The sequence below is a fragment of the Saccopteryx leptura genome, chromosome 11 (genome assembly GCF_036850995.1).
Source record: "Saccopteryx leptura isolate mSacLep1 chromosome 11, mSacLep1_pri_phased_curated, whole genome shotgun sequence".
NCBI lineage: Eukaryota > Metazoa > Chordata > Mammalia > Chiroptera > Emballonuridae > Saccopteryx > Saccopteryx leptura.
In genome coordinates, this window is record NC_089513.1 from 2,962,501 (window position 1) to 2,974,038 (window position 11,538).

At 51.7% G+C, this 11,538-nt stretch overlaps 2 protein-coding genes across 4 annotated transcripts in view; one reads left to right on the top strand and one right to left on the bottom strand.

Annotated features, from left to right (window-relative positions):
• TSHZ1 (teashirt zinc finger homeobox 1) overlaps positions 1–1,254 on the bottom strand; it is an 81,628-nt gene extending 80,374 nt beyond the window's left edge. Inside the window, exon 1 of one of the 2 annotated variants that reach the window (XM_066352236.1) lies at positions 1,141–1,254. The gene's annotated coding sequence lies outside the window, so the exon portion shown is untranslated. Of the gene's footprint in view, positions 1–825 lie in introns of both variants that reach the window. The other variant, XM_066352235.1, reaches the window with a different exon arrangement.
• A 28-nt stretch (positions 1,255–1,282) lies between these two features.
• On the top strand, positions 1,283–11,143 carry PTGR3 (prostaglandin reductase 3). 2 transcript variants are annotated; one of them, XM_066352239.1, is made up of 2 exons: positions 1,283–1,620; positions 7,806–11,143. In XM_066352239.1, exons 1-2 carry the CDS (start codon positions 1,412–1,414, stop codon positions 8,728–8,730), a joined length of 1,134 nt encoding a protein of 377 aa, XP_066208336.1. In that variant the 5' UTR covers positions 1,283–1,411; the 3' UTR covers positions 8,731–11,143. The 2 variants fall into 2 exon arrangements, with proteins under 2 accessions (XP_066208336.1, XP_066208337.1); XM_066352240.1 differs by lacking the exon at positions 1,283–1,620 and adding an exon at positions 1,633–1,787.
• Positions 11,144–11,538: the final 395 nt, after the last annotated feature.

Consider the following 11,538-nt stretch of genomic DNA (forward strand, 5'->3'; position numbering starts at 1 on the left):
GTTAGTACCCCCCCCCCCAACCTTATACATTCATGCAACGCTCCCACGTGGACATACTACCCTTGGATGAAGAATGTCCTACATTTGAGATAGAAAAAAAATAGCTTTGTCACCTTTGCAATCTTAGTTTGGGGGTTAAATTTGAATGAGGAAGGGCATTGGGTGGCTTTTATATTTTAGTAATTCATGGGTACATGGAAAGCAAGAGGTTTTTAAATTAAAATGTATACCTTTAATAAAAAATTCAGGATAGACTTAGCTCATCACACAAAAATGTGGAAAGTATTTCATCTGGTCCCTCTATGAAAAGTGAATTGATTATTTGTTCAATATAGACAATTAGGGAGAAAATCGACATGATGCAACTGCAGCTCTTTGTGGCTGGATTATGAGGTCTTCGTACATCATTGCAACGTCTCCAATTAAGTCCCTCGGCATCCGCACCTAGAAGTTGAAAGTGTTTATGTGCTCTGGGAATTTGGCCCTCCGGTTTACAACATATGTGTTCTCTCCCAAGTGTTAACCTGTAACTTTCTTGTAGAGGGTACTTAAAAACATTCATGGAAAAACACGAAATCTAGGCCAAGATAAATAAAATGGCTTAGTTCGTGCAACTTGAATGGGACAAACTGAGGGGGTAGAGGAGCGGGCAAGGCAGCCCAGATACTGAGGGTCGGGGGCCAGGGACGCAGGATGCACTGGGCGCCACCTCCCAACGCCCCCGTTAGGTGCTTGTGCGCGCGCACCGGCCCCGGGGGCTCCCCGCGAGGCCCGGGGACCCGGCCGTGCCCCGCCGCCCCGGCCGTGCTCGGGGTTGATTCGTACCACCTTGCAAGGAAGTGAACGCTTCGCACGGGAAGGGGAGGCGCCTGCGCCGGCCGGCGGCCCGCGGCCGCCGCGCCTCCGAGGACGCCCCAGGCTGCCGCCGGCTCGGTGCCGCGGCGATCGCGGGACGCGCGGGTCCCCTAGGCGCCCCCCTCACCCTTTCGAGGAGTCAAATCCGGCTTTTAGAGCGTGGGGAGGGTGGGAATATCCAGTGCCTCCCTGGCGCTGGGAGGAAGAGGGAGGGCGGAGAGGCTCCCTGGCCAGTCTGCGCCGAGCAGATTCAAACCAAAACAAAAAGATTAAAGGAGTAGCTACCAGGGCGGCGGCGGTCCTCCAGCCAGGACCCCGGGGGTGGCGCGTCCGGGAACCGCGGGGGCTGAGTGGACTCCTGGAGCTGCGCGCGGGAGGGGGGAGCGAGAGCCTGCAGTGGAGGGGAAGGGTGGGGAGCCCAGGGGGAGGGCGCGGGCCGGAGGAGGGGCGGACCCGCCGGCTCCGCCCGCCCGCCCGCGCAGAGCCGAGCCTAGCGGCCCGGGCTGGTCGCGACCTTGGCCTGCGGCGACGCAGAAAGCGGGCGCAGGCGCGGGCCATGCTGCGACTGGCGTCCGCCGGAGCCCGCACCATCGTGGACATGTCGTACGCCCGCCACTTCCTGGACTTCCAGGGCTCCGCCATCCCCAGCGCCATGAAGAAGCTGGTGGTGACTCGGCTGAGCCCCAACTTCCAAGAGGCCGTCACCCTGCGGCGGGACTGCCCAGTGCCACTCCCTGGGGACGGAGATCTCCTCGTCCGAAACCGGTGAGCCCGGCGCGCGCCCTCGCCCCGGCCCCGCCTCTCCCAGGCTGTCCGGGCCGCCTGCGTCCCCACACCCCTGCGCGCTCCGGCGTACGGCCTGACTTGGCGAGATCCCGGGAAGTTGAACCCGCCGCCATCTGGCGAAGGCGAATGTAATGTGACTGTTGCTGGTGTGAATATCCGATGCCACTGAACGTCCTCATAACTGGGGGTTATTTTAATTTGGGATTCTCCTCCCCTCCCCTTGCCCTCCCTCCTCCCCCTCCCGCTCCCGAAATAAAACCGACGGGACCTAGAAGCGGAGGCTTCCCTCCCGGCCCACCCGTCCGCACTCAGGGCTCCTGCGTTCACATAATCTTTAGGGTGGAGCGGGAACAGCCTGGACACAAACGACGACGTTTAGGTAACGTGCTTTGGAGGAAGGAGGCCGGGGACCCGGCTGGCGTTTTCTGTCCGCTCCAGGTTGGCAGTCGCCTCGCTATTGGCGGAACCTGTCTTTGAGTGTGTTGGTGTGCACCTCGCCGGTGTCGTCTGCGTGTTGTCAGTGCCGTGTGACTGTTGTCTGTGCCCCCGAGTGTAACGAGGGCGCGTGGCACGCGTCCCGGGTGGCGGGGCCGGGGTGGGGGCATGGCTGCCTTTGCCAGCACGTTCTGCAGACCTTCGGGAACACGGGGGTCGTTGCCCGACCTCTCACTGTCTTTTCCACCCCCCACACTCCTCACCGTAATGTCTTTCTGCCTCACTAATCTTTAGTAACTGGTGAAGCAACAGGAAGGAAAGGGACCTCACCAGGGGAGCCAGGCCGGCGGGTCTCTCCAACGGAGTTCACTGGCTTGAAGGCGGGGCATGCCCGGTTCCTCCATCTCTTTCGCTAGAGCAGGACTCCCCTGCCTAGTTCCTGTCCAAGGGGTTATAGTGTTGCATGTTTCAGGTTGAATAATACTCTGAAGGGAGGAGAATGTTCTGGTTTTAAATTGTGCGCTAGGAAGTACTCTTAAGTCCCCTGCAAGGATGAAGGACAGTGTGTACCCTACCTAAAATGTAGTTTGATGCAATGTGTAATCGGACCATTTTGAAGATTAATAACAGCCTTCCCAATAAAGACTGTAAGACTGAAGAATTCTGATCATGATACAAAACTTTTGGAAACCTGTGGGAATCGTAAAAATGTAGTGAGCAAAGAGTGTAGGATGTGAGTGTCCTTTAAAAAGTTTGCAAGGATAGGAACTGCTTCAGAGGGTCATCTCTCCATTTGGGGACGTGCTAAGGCTGAGGACGTGAGTTTTACCAAATTAGAAAGGGGTGCCTCTGTGTGTTCAGGCAGAACATACAGACGACACAAGTGATGTGCTGGAAGCGGAGGTGAGCTCCAAACAGATGTGAACAGGCAAGAAGTTTCACATCGGTTTTTATTTCCTTTTTCTGATGAAGCACACTATCCACTGGCCACTGATGTAAACACACAAAACCAACTTCTTGAATAAAATCCCTTTTAGGAAAAGGGGATGGGATGGAGAGGGGGGGGGGGGGGCACTGAGTCCGGCAGGCAGTGAAAGGTGTGAGGTTAGAGCAGCAGCAGCACAACAGCAGCAAGGAGGGGCCACCCGCCAGCGTCTTCTTCACAAGGTTCTTCCTTCCCGGCAGCTCGGGCTCTACTGGCCTCTCCCTTTCCTAGTGTGCCTCAACTCCTCGGGTGTCCCCCCTCCTGAGACTCCAGTCCCTTCACACTCACCGTTGCCCCTCACTGTTCTTCCCCACAGGGTGCCCGGGTGTCCCTGGGGCTGCATCACCGGCTGGAGTCTCTGGATTCTGTGGTCAGAGCTCTGGACCACTGGGTCTCACGTTTGTAGTTCATCAGCTTGTGTTGCTTTAAGATCCATGCCATTTTCCCCTCCACCTATGCCAGGAATCCTTTTAATATAAATAGTATATTGATATATACAACTTGACCTCTACCTTCTACCCTTGAAGCCCGAAACAGGAAGAATGGAGCCTGTTTTCTGCGCGTAGGGAAGGGGCAGAACCTCTGCTTCCCCTCTTCCCTATTCCGCTGGCAAATCTGCGCGGACCCCCCCAATTGTAGGAAGATCCTTTATTCTTGCACACAAGGTCAGTGGAGGTGGTATTTTACAGACTCTATTTTTTTTTTAAAGAATAGAGTCTTAATAATTCACTGCAGGTTAGTTCATCTTAATTCTAGACCAAATCTCCCAAGAATGCTGTTAATTGCATGAAAATTTTATGCACACGCTTCTCCTTTTTATCATGATAAAATCTGTTCCAGAAGGAAGGGATTCGAACCAAATTCACTTATTTGGTAAGGTGTGTGGAGGTCTGACTTTTTCTTTCACTTGAACCAATTGCAGACCTCATACTATCTTCAACAGAAAGTACAAATTCTTCACAGGGAGGGACGTGCTTTTAGGCTCCACAACGGTTAGAAAATTAAGTTTACCATTTAAGAAAGGTGTGAGAAGGGGCAGACCCTTCAATTGACAAACTCCCCACAGACCCTACAATTGACATTTCTTTCTCCAGCCTTCCTGTTCCATACCTCCAAGGACAACTTCACTGCCCCCTGGATACCCGGTCTCAGAAAAGAAAAAGGGAGAAAGGCACCCTCCAGTGAAGTCAGTTTGAGAGCTATTTTTAGCTTTTTTTTTTCCAGTATCATGGTGACACATTATTTCGTTTCCAAATATTTCTAACGATTTTCTGCTCCTGTGTAAGATAATGGAGCAAAGAGTTTGCAGGCAGGGAAAAGAGAAGGGGGTGGGAGGGTGGGGAAGACGTTTTTTGATCAATGGTTTGTTGCTCACAGGAGGGGAACAGTATTCCTGCGGGCTCTCCAGGCCAAAATTTCCTTACTTATTTCCCTTCTTCCTTTCATCTTCTTTTTATTTTTTTTATTCTCTTAAACGATGGAGGGTCCAGTTTGGATGACTGTCTCCAAACCAGACCAGGGTTCAAGATGTTTGCTCCCGGCAGCTGGAGTCTTCACCTTCGGTTTTGTTCAGCGAAAGCGTCCCCCTTGCCCCGCAGGACTGCCCTGTTTCACAGTCAGCAGGACGCAGGGGTTCAGCACTGTTCAATATAAACAAACGGGGTGATCTATATTGGGGGGGCCAGGCCTGCCGCGGCCCATTTTTTCCAGAGTTCCTCCACGTTAGTTAGTCCTTTGAGTGGGTCCTGCCGTCGGATCGCGGGAACCTCGAACTCATTAAAAGCACTTATTTTAAATTAAAGGGGCACCCAGGGAGCCTCCCAGCGCGCGCATCCTTCCCAGCGGGTTTTTTCCCCTCTTGCTCGCCCTTCTCCAACCAGGCCCCCTTTCCCAAGGCACCGCTGCTCTTGAACTTGCTTCTACTGGAGCGGAAGCCAGTCCCCCGACCCTCGGGGCAGCTCCTCCCAAAGCCCAGTAAGGAGGAAGGCTCGATCCGGCTGGGGCGGGTCCCCACCAGCCTCGGGGCTGCGCAGCGTGAAAACAGGGTCCAGAGAAGAGCGGGGGTCGCCCCGGAGGCGGGAGACTTTGGAGAAGGCTGCGATGTGCAGGGAAACTAGTCTTCACCAGCCAGAGACCGCTTCAGCCACGACGGAGGCGATTCGGAAGACCACAGAGAGGAGGGAGGGCGCGGGAAATGGGGGTGCCTATGAAGCCAAGGTCACGGTCCGTTGCAGGCGGGCCTCTGTCCAGCTGCGGCAACACCTTGGTGCGCCGGGTGCCCCAGGCTACCCAAGAAGTTCACTGCCGCTGGGCTGAAGCTCCATGGTGGGCGCAACCGCCGGACCCTCTGGGCCCAGAGAGGCCGAGGTCACGGTGGCGGGCTGGGCCCTCTCCCCAGCGCCTGTATCGCAGCCCCAGCCCGCTCCTGGAGTCGGAGACGTGACCGCGCCTCTCGGTGGTGGCGGCGGTGGAGGGACCGTGCAGGACGGCAGGCTCGGCAGTCACCGTAGGCCAGGCACGTCCGAGGGAGACTGTCCCGGACTTCCGACGCACAGCAAGGCCGACCCAGGGGCCGCTGGGGAGATGGAGACAGGATGCCACCTGGACTGGGCGCGCAGGGTGTCCTGTCGCTGCTCTGGGGCGTGCCCCGGCTCAACCGCAAGGTCTGACTTGAGGTTTTAGGCAAAGCCCCCACGGCAAACTGAGACTTCTGCTGGTCGGCCGCAGCCAGCCACCTCAGCTGCCCGCAGAGCCCCCTACACCCCACAAATACTTGGCCCTCTCTGTCCCCTCCGGCGCGCGTCCCTTCTCCGTCCCCTCTCCCTTTGCTTTTCTGCCGGCGAGTGCCTTGCTGGGTCTCCAACCGCTCCCCAGGAAGTGCTGGGGCTGCGATCCCCGCTTTCCTGCTCCCGGGTCCTAGGTGCGGCCCAGGAGGGTGGAGGGACCGGGGAGGGACCCGAGGGGCTGGCAGCCACTGTGGCGTCCCCTCCGAGTCCAAGGCGTGGTCTCCTCGAAGAAGAAAGACAGCATCTCTGTGTGAAACTGCAGAACTGCCAGACGGAGAAGACCGGAGGAGCTTGGGAAGGGTTCATTGTGGGGGCCCTAGGTCCCACTTCTAAAGCAAACCGGGCCATCATTCCCACCCAAGGAAGCCTTCCCCGGGGTTTGCATTACAGCCGAGGCGAGGTCACAGAGAGGCACTGCAGCTGGGCTGGGCTCTGGCTGCCTTCTAGAAAGACCGGCAGCATCCTCCGGGGAAGCTGGCTCTTTCCACAAAGACCCGACCCTGAAAACTGGGTACACTTAAAGGAGAGGGAGCGGCCCCACCCCTCCACCCCCAAGTATCATGAAAGCATCTTGGTATCAAATGAGAAGCCATCCTCCCCAGCTCTCACGACTGCCTATCCTTGGCGGATATGGGATTCTTTGGCTGTTAAGGAGGCTGTGTGGTGTGCTAACTTCTGGAAGAGGCTTGACAGTGCTGGAAAGAACCAGTTTCCTGCTTTCTTATTTCTCCCCTGTGTGAAGAGCCTTCAGGACTGTCCCTAGGCAAGCCATGATATTCAGGGAGCATTTCTAAAGGCAGAGTATTACCAAAAGCATGGTGGGAGTGGATCCTCTCGCAGGGCCGTTTGGGTTAAGTTAAATTAAAAGTGAATTGTTTTAAAATGACCTACTTACCAGCTTTCCTCCACCACCAGAATCCGCCATCCTTTCAATTCATTACAGGTGGAAATGATGGTTGTAGGGTCCTCCATGATGTGTCTAAGCCACCTCCTGACATTCTTAAGTAAACGACTTTTTTTTCCCCCTTATGTATCAGGATATTTTTGTTATGAGGTATACCGAGATGAAAAAAAAAAGCTGGTAAAAGTACCGGCCTCGCAATTAAATTGACTCTGGATACCAAAGTGGAAATAATCATCTGGTATTAATCAACATATGTCTCTGCTTCTTGTTGAGGGAGAAAATACAGTGACGTTTTGCTTTGCTTTTCATCTGAAAAGGAACTGTAAAATGTTGAATGTTCCATAAAAATCTCTTTCCTCTGATGAGACAGTTTTTGTTCAATTAATCAAAGTGCATATTTTCACACTGGACATCGTTACATCAGAAAGGAAATGTGTGGCAGCCCCTCTTAACAATGTTTTGAAACAACCCCTGCAGTAATGACCTTGCACATTACATCAATCTTTAATAATATCATTGTCATTACTATTATTGTCTGAAGTGTTAAATTGTGGCCAAAATCAATACAAGTCTACTTCTTTGAATATATTTTATCCCACTGTTGTTTTTAACATCTTTGTTAAGAGGCCAATTAATTTCCAACTCAGCTTCAGTGAAGTTTGTGGATAAAGAAGGCATCCTGGCATTTTATTTTTTGCTTTTGATTTATTTCTCCTTTTGAAAGAAAGAGGAGGGAAATAAAATGACATGTGAAATAAATAATTTGATGTTTAAAGTGACTGAAATTATTCCTAAAGTGATGTCAGCAAAATTCTGATTGCAAATCACTGTTGAACTAATACTTGTTTAATGTCTTTTCTTCAACTGAATATCAGGACTTGTTTTTTTTTGTTTGTTTGTTTGTTTTGTTTTAATTCTATCAGAATGCATAGCTTAACCAGCCTTCCACTGTCACTGAATTATAAGGATTGTTCGAAGCAGACCATAAAGGCCTTAAGAAGAAAACATCTTAATGTATTTTTGTGTGTATGTTTGTTTGATTGTTTTCATCTAGATTTGTCGGCGTTAATGCATCTGACATCAACTACTCAGCTGGACGATATGACCCGTCTGTCAAGACACCCTTTGATGTCGGTTTCGAAGGCGTGGGCGAGGTTGTTGCCTTGGGCCTCTCTGCCAGTGCCCAGTTCACGGTTGGCCAAGCAGTGGCTTACATGGCGCCCGGCTCTTTTGCTGAGTACACGGTGGTGCCTGCCCACATTGCCACCCTGGTGCCCGCCGTGACACCCGAGTATCTCACCCTGCTGGTCAGCGGTACCACTGCCTACATCAGCCTGAAAGAGCTCGGCGGACTGGAGGAAGGGAAGAAAGTGCTGGTGACAGCAGCAGCCGGGGGGACAGGCCAGTTTGCCGTGCAGCTTGCCAAGAAGGCCAAGTGCCACGTCATTGGGACCTGCTCTTCTGCCCAGAAGTCTGCTTTTCTGAGATCGATCGGCTGTGACCGTCCCATCGACTACAGCATGGAGCGCGTTGGTCCTGTCCTGAGGCAGGAGTACCCTGGAGGCGTGGATGTGGTGTACGAATCCGTAGGGGGCGCCATGTTTGACTTGGCTGTCCAGGCCTTGGCCATCAAAGGGCGCCTGATAGTGATTGGCTTTATCTCCGGCTACCAGACTCCGACCGGCCTTTCGCCAGTGAGAGCAGAAACGTTACCCGCCAAACTGCTGCAGAAGTCCGCCAGCGTCCGGGGCTTCTTTCTGAACCATTACCTTTCTGAGTACCGAGAGGCCATGGGCCACTTGGTCAAGATGTGTGCAAGTGGAGACCTGGTCTGCCAGGTGGACCTGGGTGACCTGTCCGCAGGGGGCAGGTTCACGGGCCTGGAGGCCGTGTTCCGGGCTGTCGATTACATGTACATGGGAAGAAACACTGGAAAAGTTGTCGTTGAATTACCTCACTCTGTCAACAGCAAGCTGTAAAAACAGAACAATTGCATAAATCAAAGGAGAAGGAAAATGGGTACTTGTTGCAGCAGAATTACTCAAATCTATTTATATATTTTAGTTGGGAACGGAGAGAATAGTTCTTAAAACAAAACTAAGGTGTTAATGCATAGGTTTCTCTTTTTCTTTCCTTTTTCTTTTTTTTTTGCCCCTCCTTGAAAAAAAATAAATTAAATGTGCTAATAAAACTTCCCTGCATGGCTCAGAGGTAAAACCTTTACATTCAATCCTTTGGTCATGGACAGTCTCATTCCAGATTTTATTGTTCCTGGGAAGTAAATTAATTCCTGATGCAGGAGCTGATCAAATCAGGATGTCTTCAGCTTGATGAGATTTTAAAATTGGGTCTTGAAAACAGTTCACAAATTCTTTGTTTCAGAAGAGTTTGGTCCTGGGCTAATAAATAAGTTAATAAGTGAGAGACAGTGGAAAAATCAACCATCTTTCAGAGTCCATATTCTCAGGAAATGGCCCCTCCCCCCCACCCCTAAATCACTAGCCGACTCTCTAAACAGAAATTTGGAGGAATTTCTCCCAAAACTTTGATTTTTTTAAATGAGATTACTGGGGGAAAAATGATTACGTGAACACCGATCTATTTTAAAGAAGTTTCCTGTGTTTACGGGCAAGGCCCATGTGGGATGGAAAATGTCACTCCTCCTTTCAGCAGCAAATCAATCATCCTGAAAACTTCCAGGGACAAAAAAGCAGGTTTGTGGAAGGGCGGACGGGGGTTTGGGGACACCTGAGAAGCTTTACTACGTGTCCGGGACAGGTGTGTGCTCCATCCACAGCGCGAGGGGCCACACAACCAAAGAGCTGCTCTGGGAACACCGCAGGGGAGTCCTAGCAGATGCGTGAGGTCGGACTGACTACACAGCGCCGCACGGCGACGGGGACCAGAGCCATCGGCTTCGCATCCGAGACTTTTGGGCACACGGAGGTGCGTTTCATCTCTGAATCATGGGAATAGAATTGCACGCAGCCTGGTTTCTCTGTTCCCAGTCTACTTGATCCCCAGGTTCTGGTGGAGTGAGCCTCTTCCGGTCCCTGTGGCCACGTGTCACACACCCGTGTCCCTGAGTTGAATGCTTTCTCTTCTGCGTCATGCCTATGACTGGTCTTGCCAGCCCCCTAAACTTCAGCTCCTCACAGAAGACTGCTCCCACCTTCCTCGTGAACTTGGAAACGCCACGGGGGCCTCGTTCTAAGCAAAGAAGGCAAAGCCCCACCAGATGATTTTTCAAAGCCTGGGGTGTTTCTGTGTGTCTCATCACATGCTAAACAAATAGGAAGACCATTAAAGGCAGTCCAGAAAACTTGGTGACCATATTTAATTATTATTATTATTATTATTTTGCCTTCTGTCTGAGGAGCAGGAGAATCCCACTGCTGAATAGCTGTTAGTCCTATTGTAAAACAGCTATTTTACAAGATTTGCTCATTTTCAGGTACCTAACGTCGCTGCTAGCGTGCATGCACAACAATACAATTTATATGGTAAATGGGACCAGATAACAGCTTCACTGAATGTTATGGCTGCACTGAGGTCAAATGTCACAGTAAATAGCAGGCGAATTATGGGTCACGCCCAAGTGTCACAACGGCACTGAAGACAAATGGTACTGAAGGCCATTGCCACCGGGAGGCCCGTGAGTTATGAGGAAGAGGCGCAGGCTGCTGCGAGGCTCTTTGTGTCCTCATTACAGCAAAGGGTTGCTGGTGCAGGGGACAAGGAAAGCCGTCCAATGTGGTCTCGGTTATTAATCTGTCCCTTTCAGACCTAATGGCTGCGGCAGGGTGGAGAGGAGCTCGGCCTGGCTTTCAGAGGCGGGGAACACGCCAGGGGAGGGGACAGGTTTCACGAGCACCACAGCGCCGGAAACGACTGGTAACGGGGAAAACATTGCCATCAAACCGTGTCGTCAAAGGAGACGAAACCAGACGTCGTCTGTCATCTCACAGGCTGGGCAGCTCCGTGATGCAGGTGGACGGACGTGTGAAATCTCAGCACTAAGGCGCTTACTCCTCTCCCTTTGTCGGGGACGTGACGGGGTAAGGACATGCCAACTATTAAATTGCTTCTCCTAAAACGCAGTGCGCCCCGGTTCCTTTCATTTTAATGGGAGGGTAATAAAGATGAAAGACCAACATTTTTTAATGATGGATCCCTTAAGCAGCAGAATAGAAATTTATAATGTTTTGAAGGAATACACTAAATTCAGCTATGTAAAAAAAAAACAAAAAATTTTCAACACCCCAGTTTGAAATAAAGTCTAATCTGAAACCCTCGCATGCTCTTTCTCTCTGCCCCCCATCCCCCCCCAAACGAAGGAACTGCATACAATGCAGGCTGTTTCCCACTTAATCTTAGGAAACAAGCATGAAAGATTCCACCTATTCAGATAATGCCAAAAAGATGTTTAAACTTTTATTTCTATTTTCTTCTGAAAAATGATTTGAAAATTGAAGGTCATAGTTCAGCACCAGTTTTATCTTCTGGGATTATCATTCAAGACCAGCCTCTCATGGGAGGTGAGAGGGTGCAGCGCTCTCCACACCTCTCCTCTAAACTGTGTTACATATCACAGAAAGTACATCCGTAATTCAGGGCAGCTGTCTGTCTTTGTTTTAGAGATAGGGCTGGGGGCTGGGGCACTCAGGTGGATGAATTATTCTTTGGTTGTCAGGGTGGCTTTTGCCCATCAGCCGGGGGCAGAGGGAAGGAGTCCGGCTGTTCCTTACCATTCCCTGGGACTCCCAAGATCTGTCGTGCGTGCGATA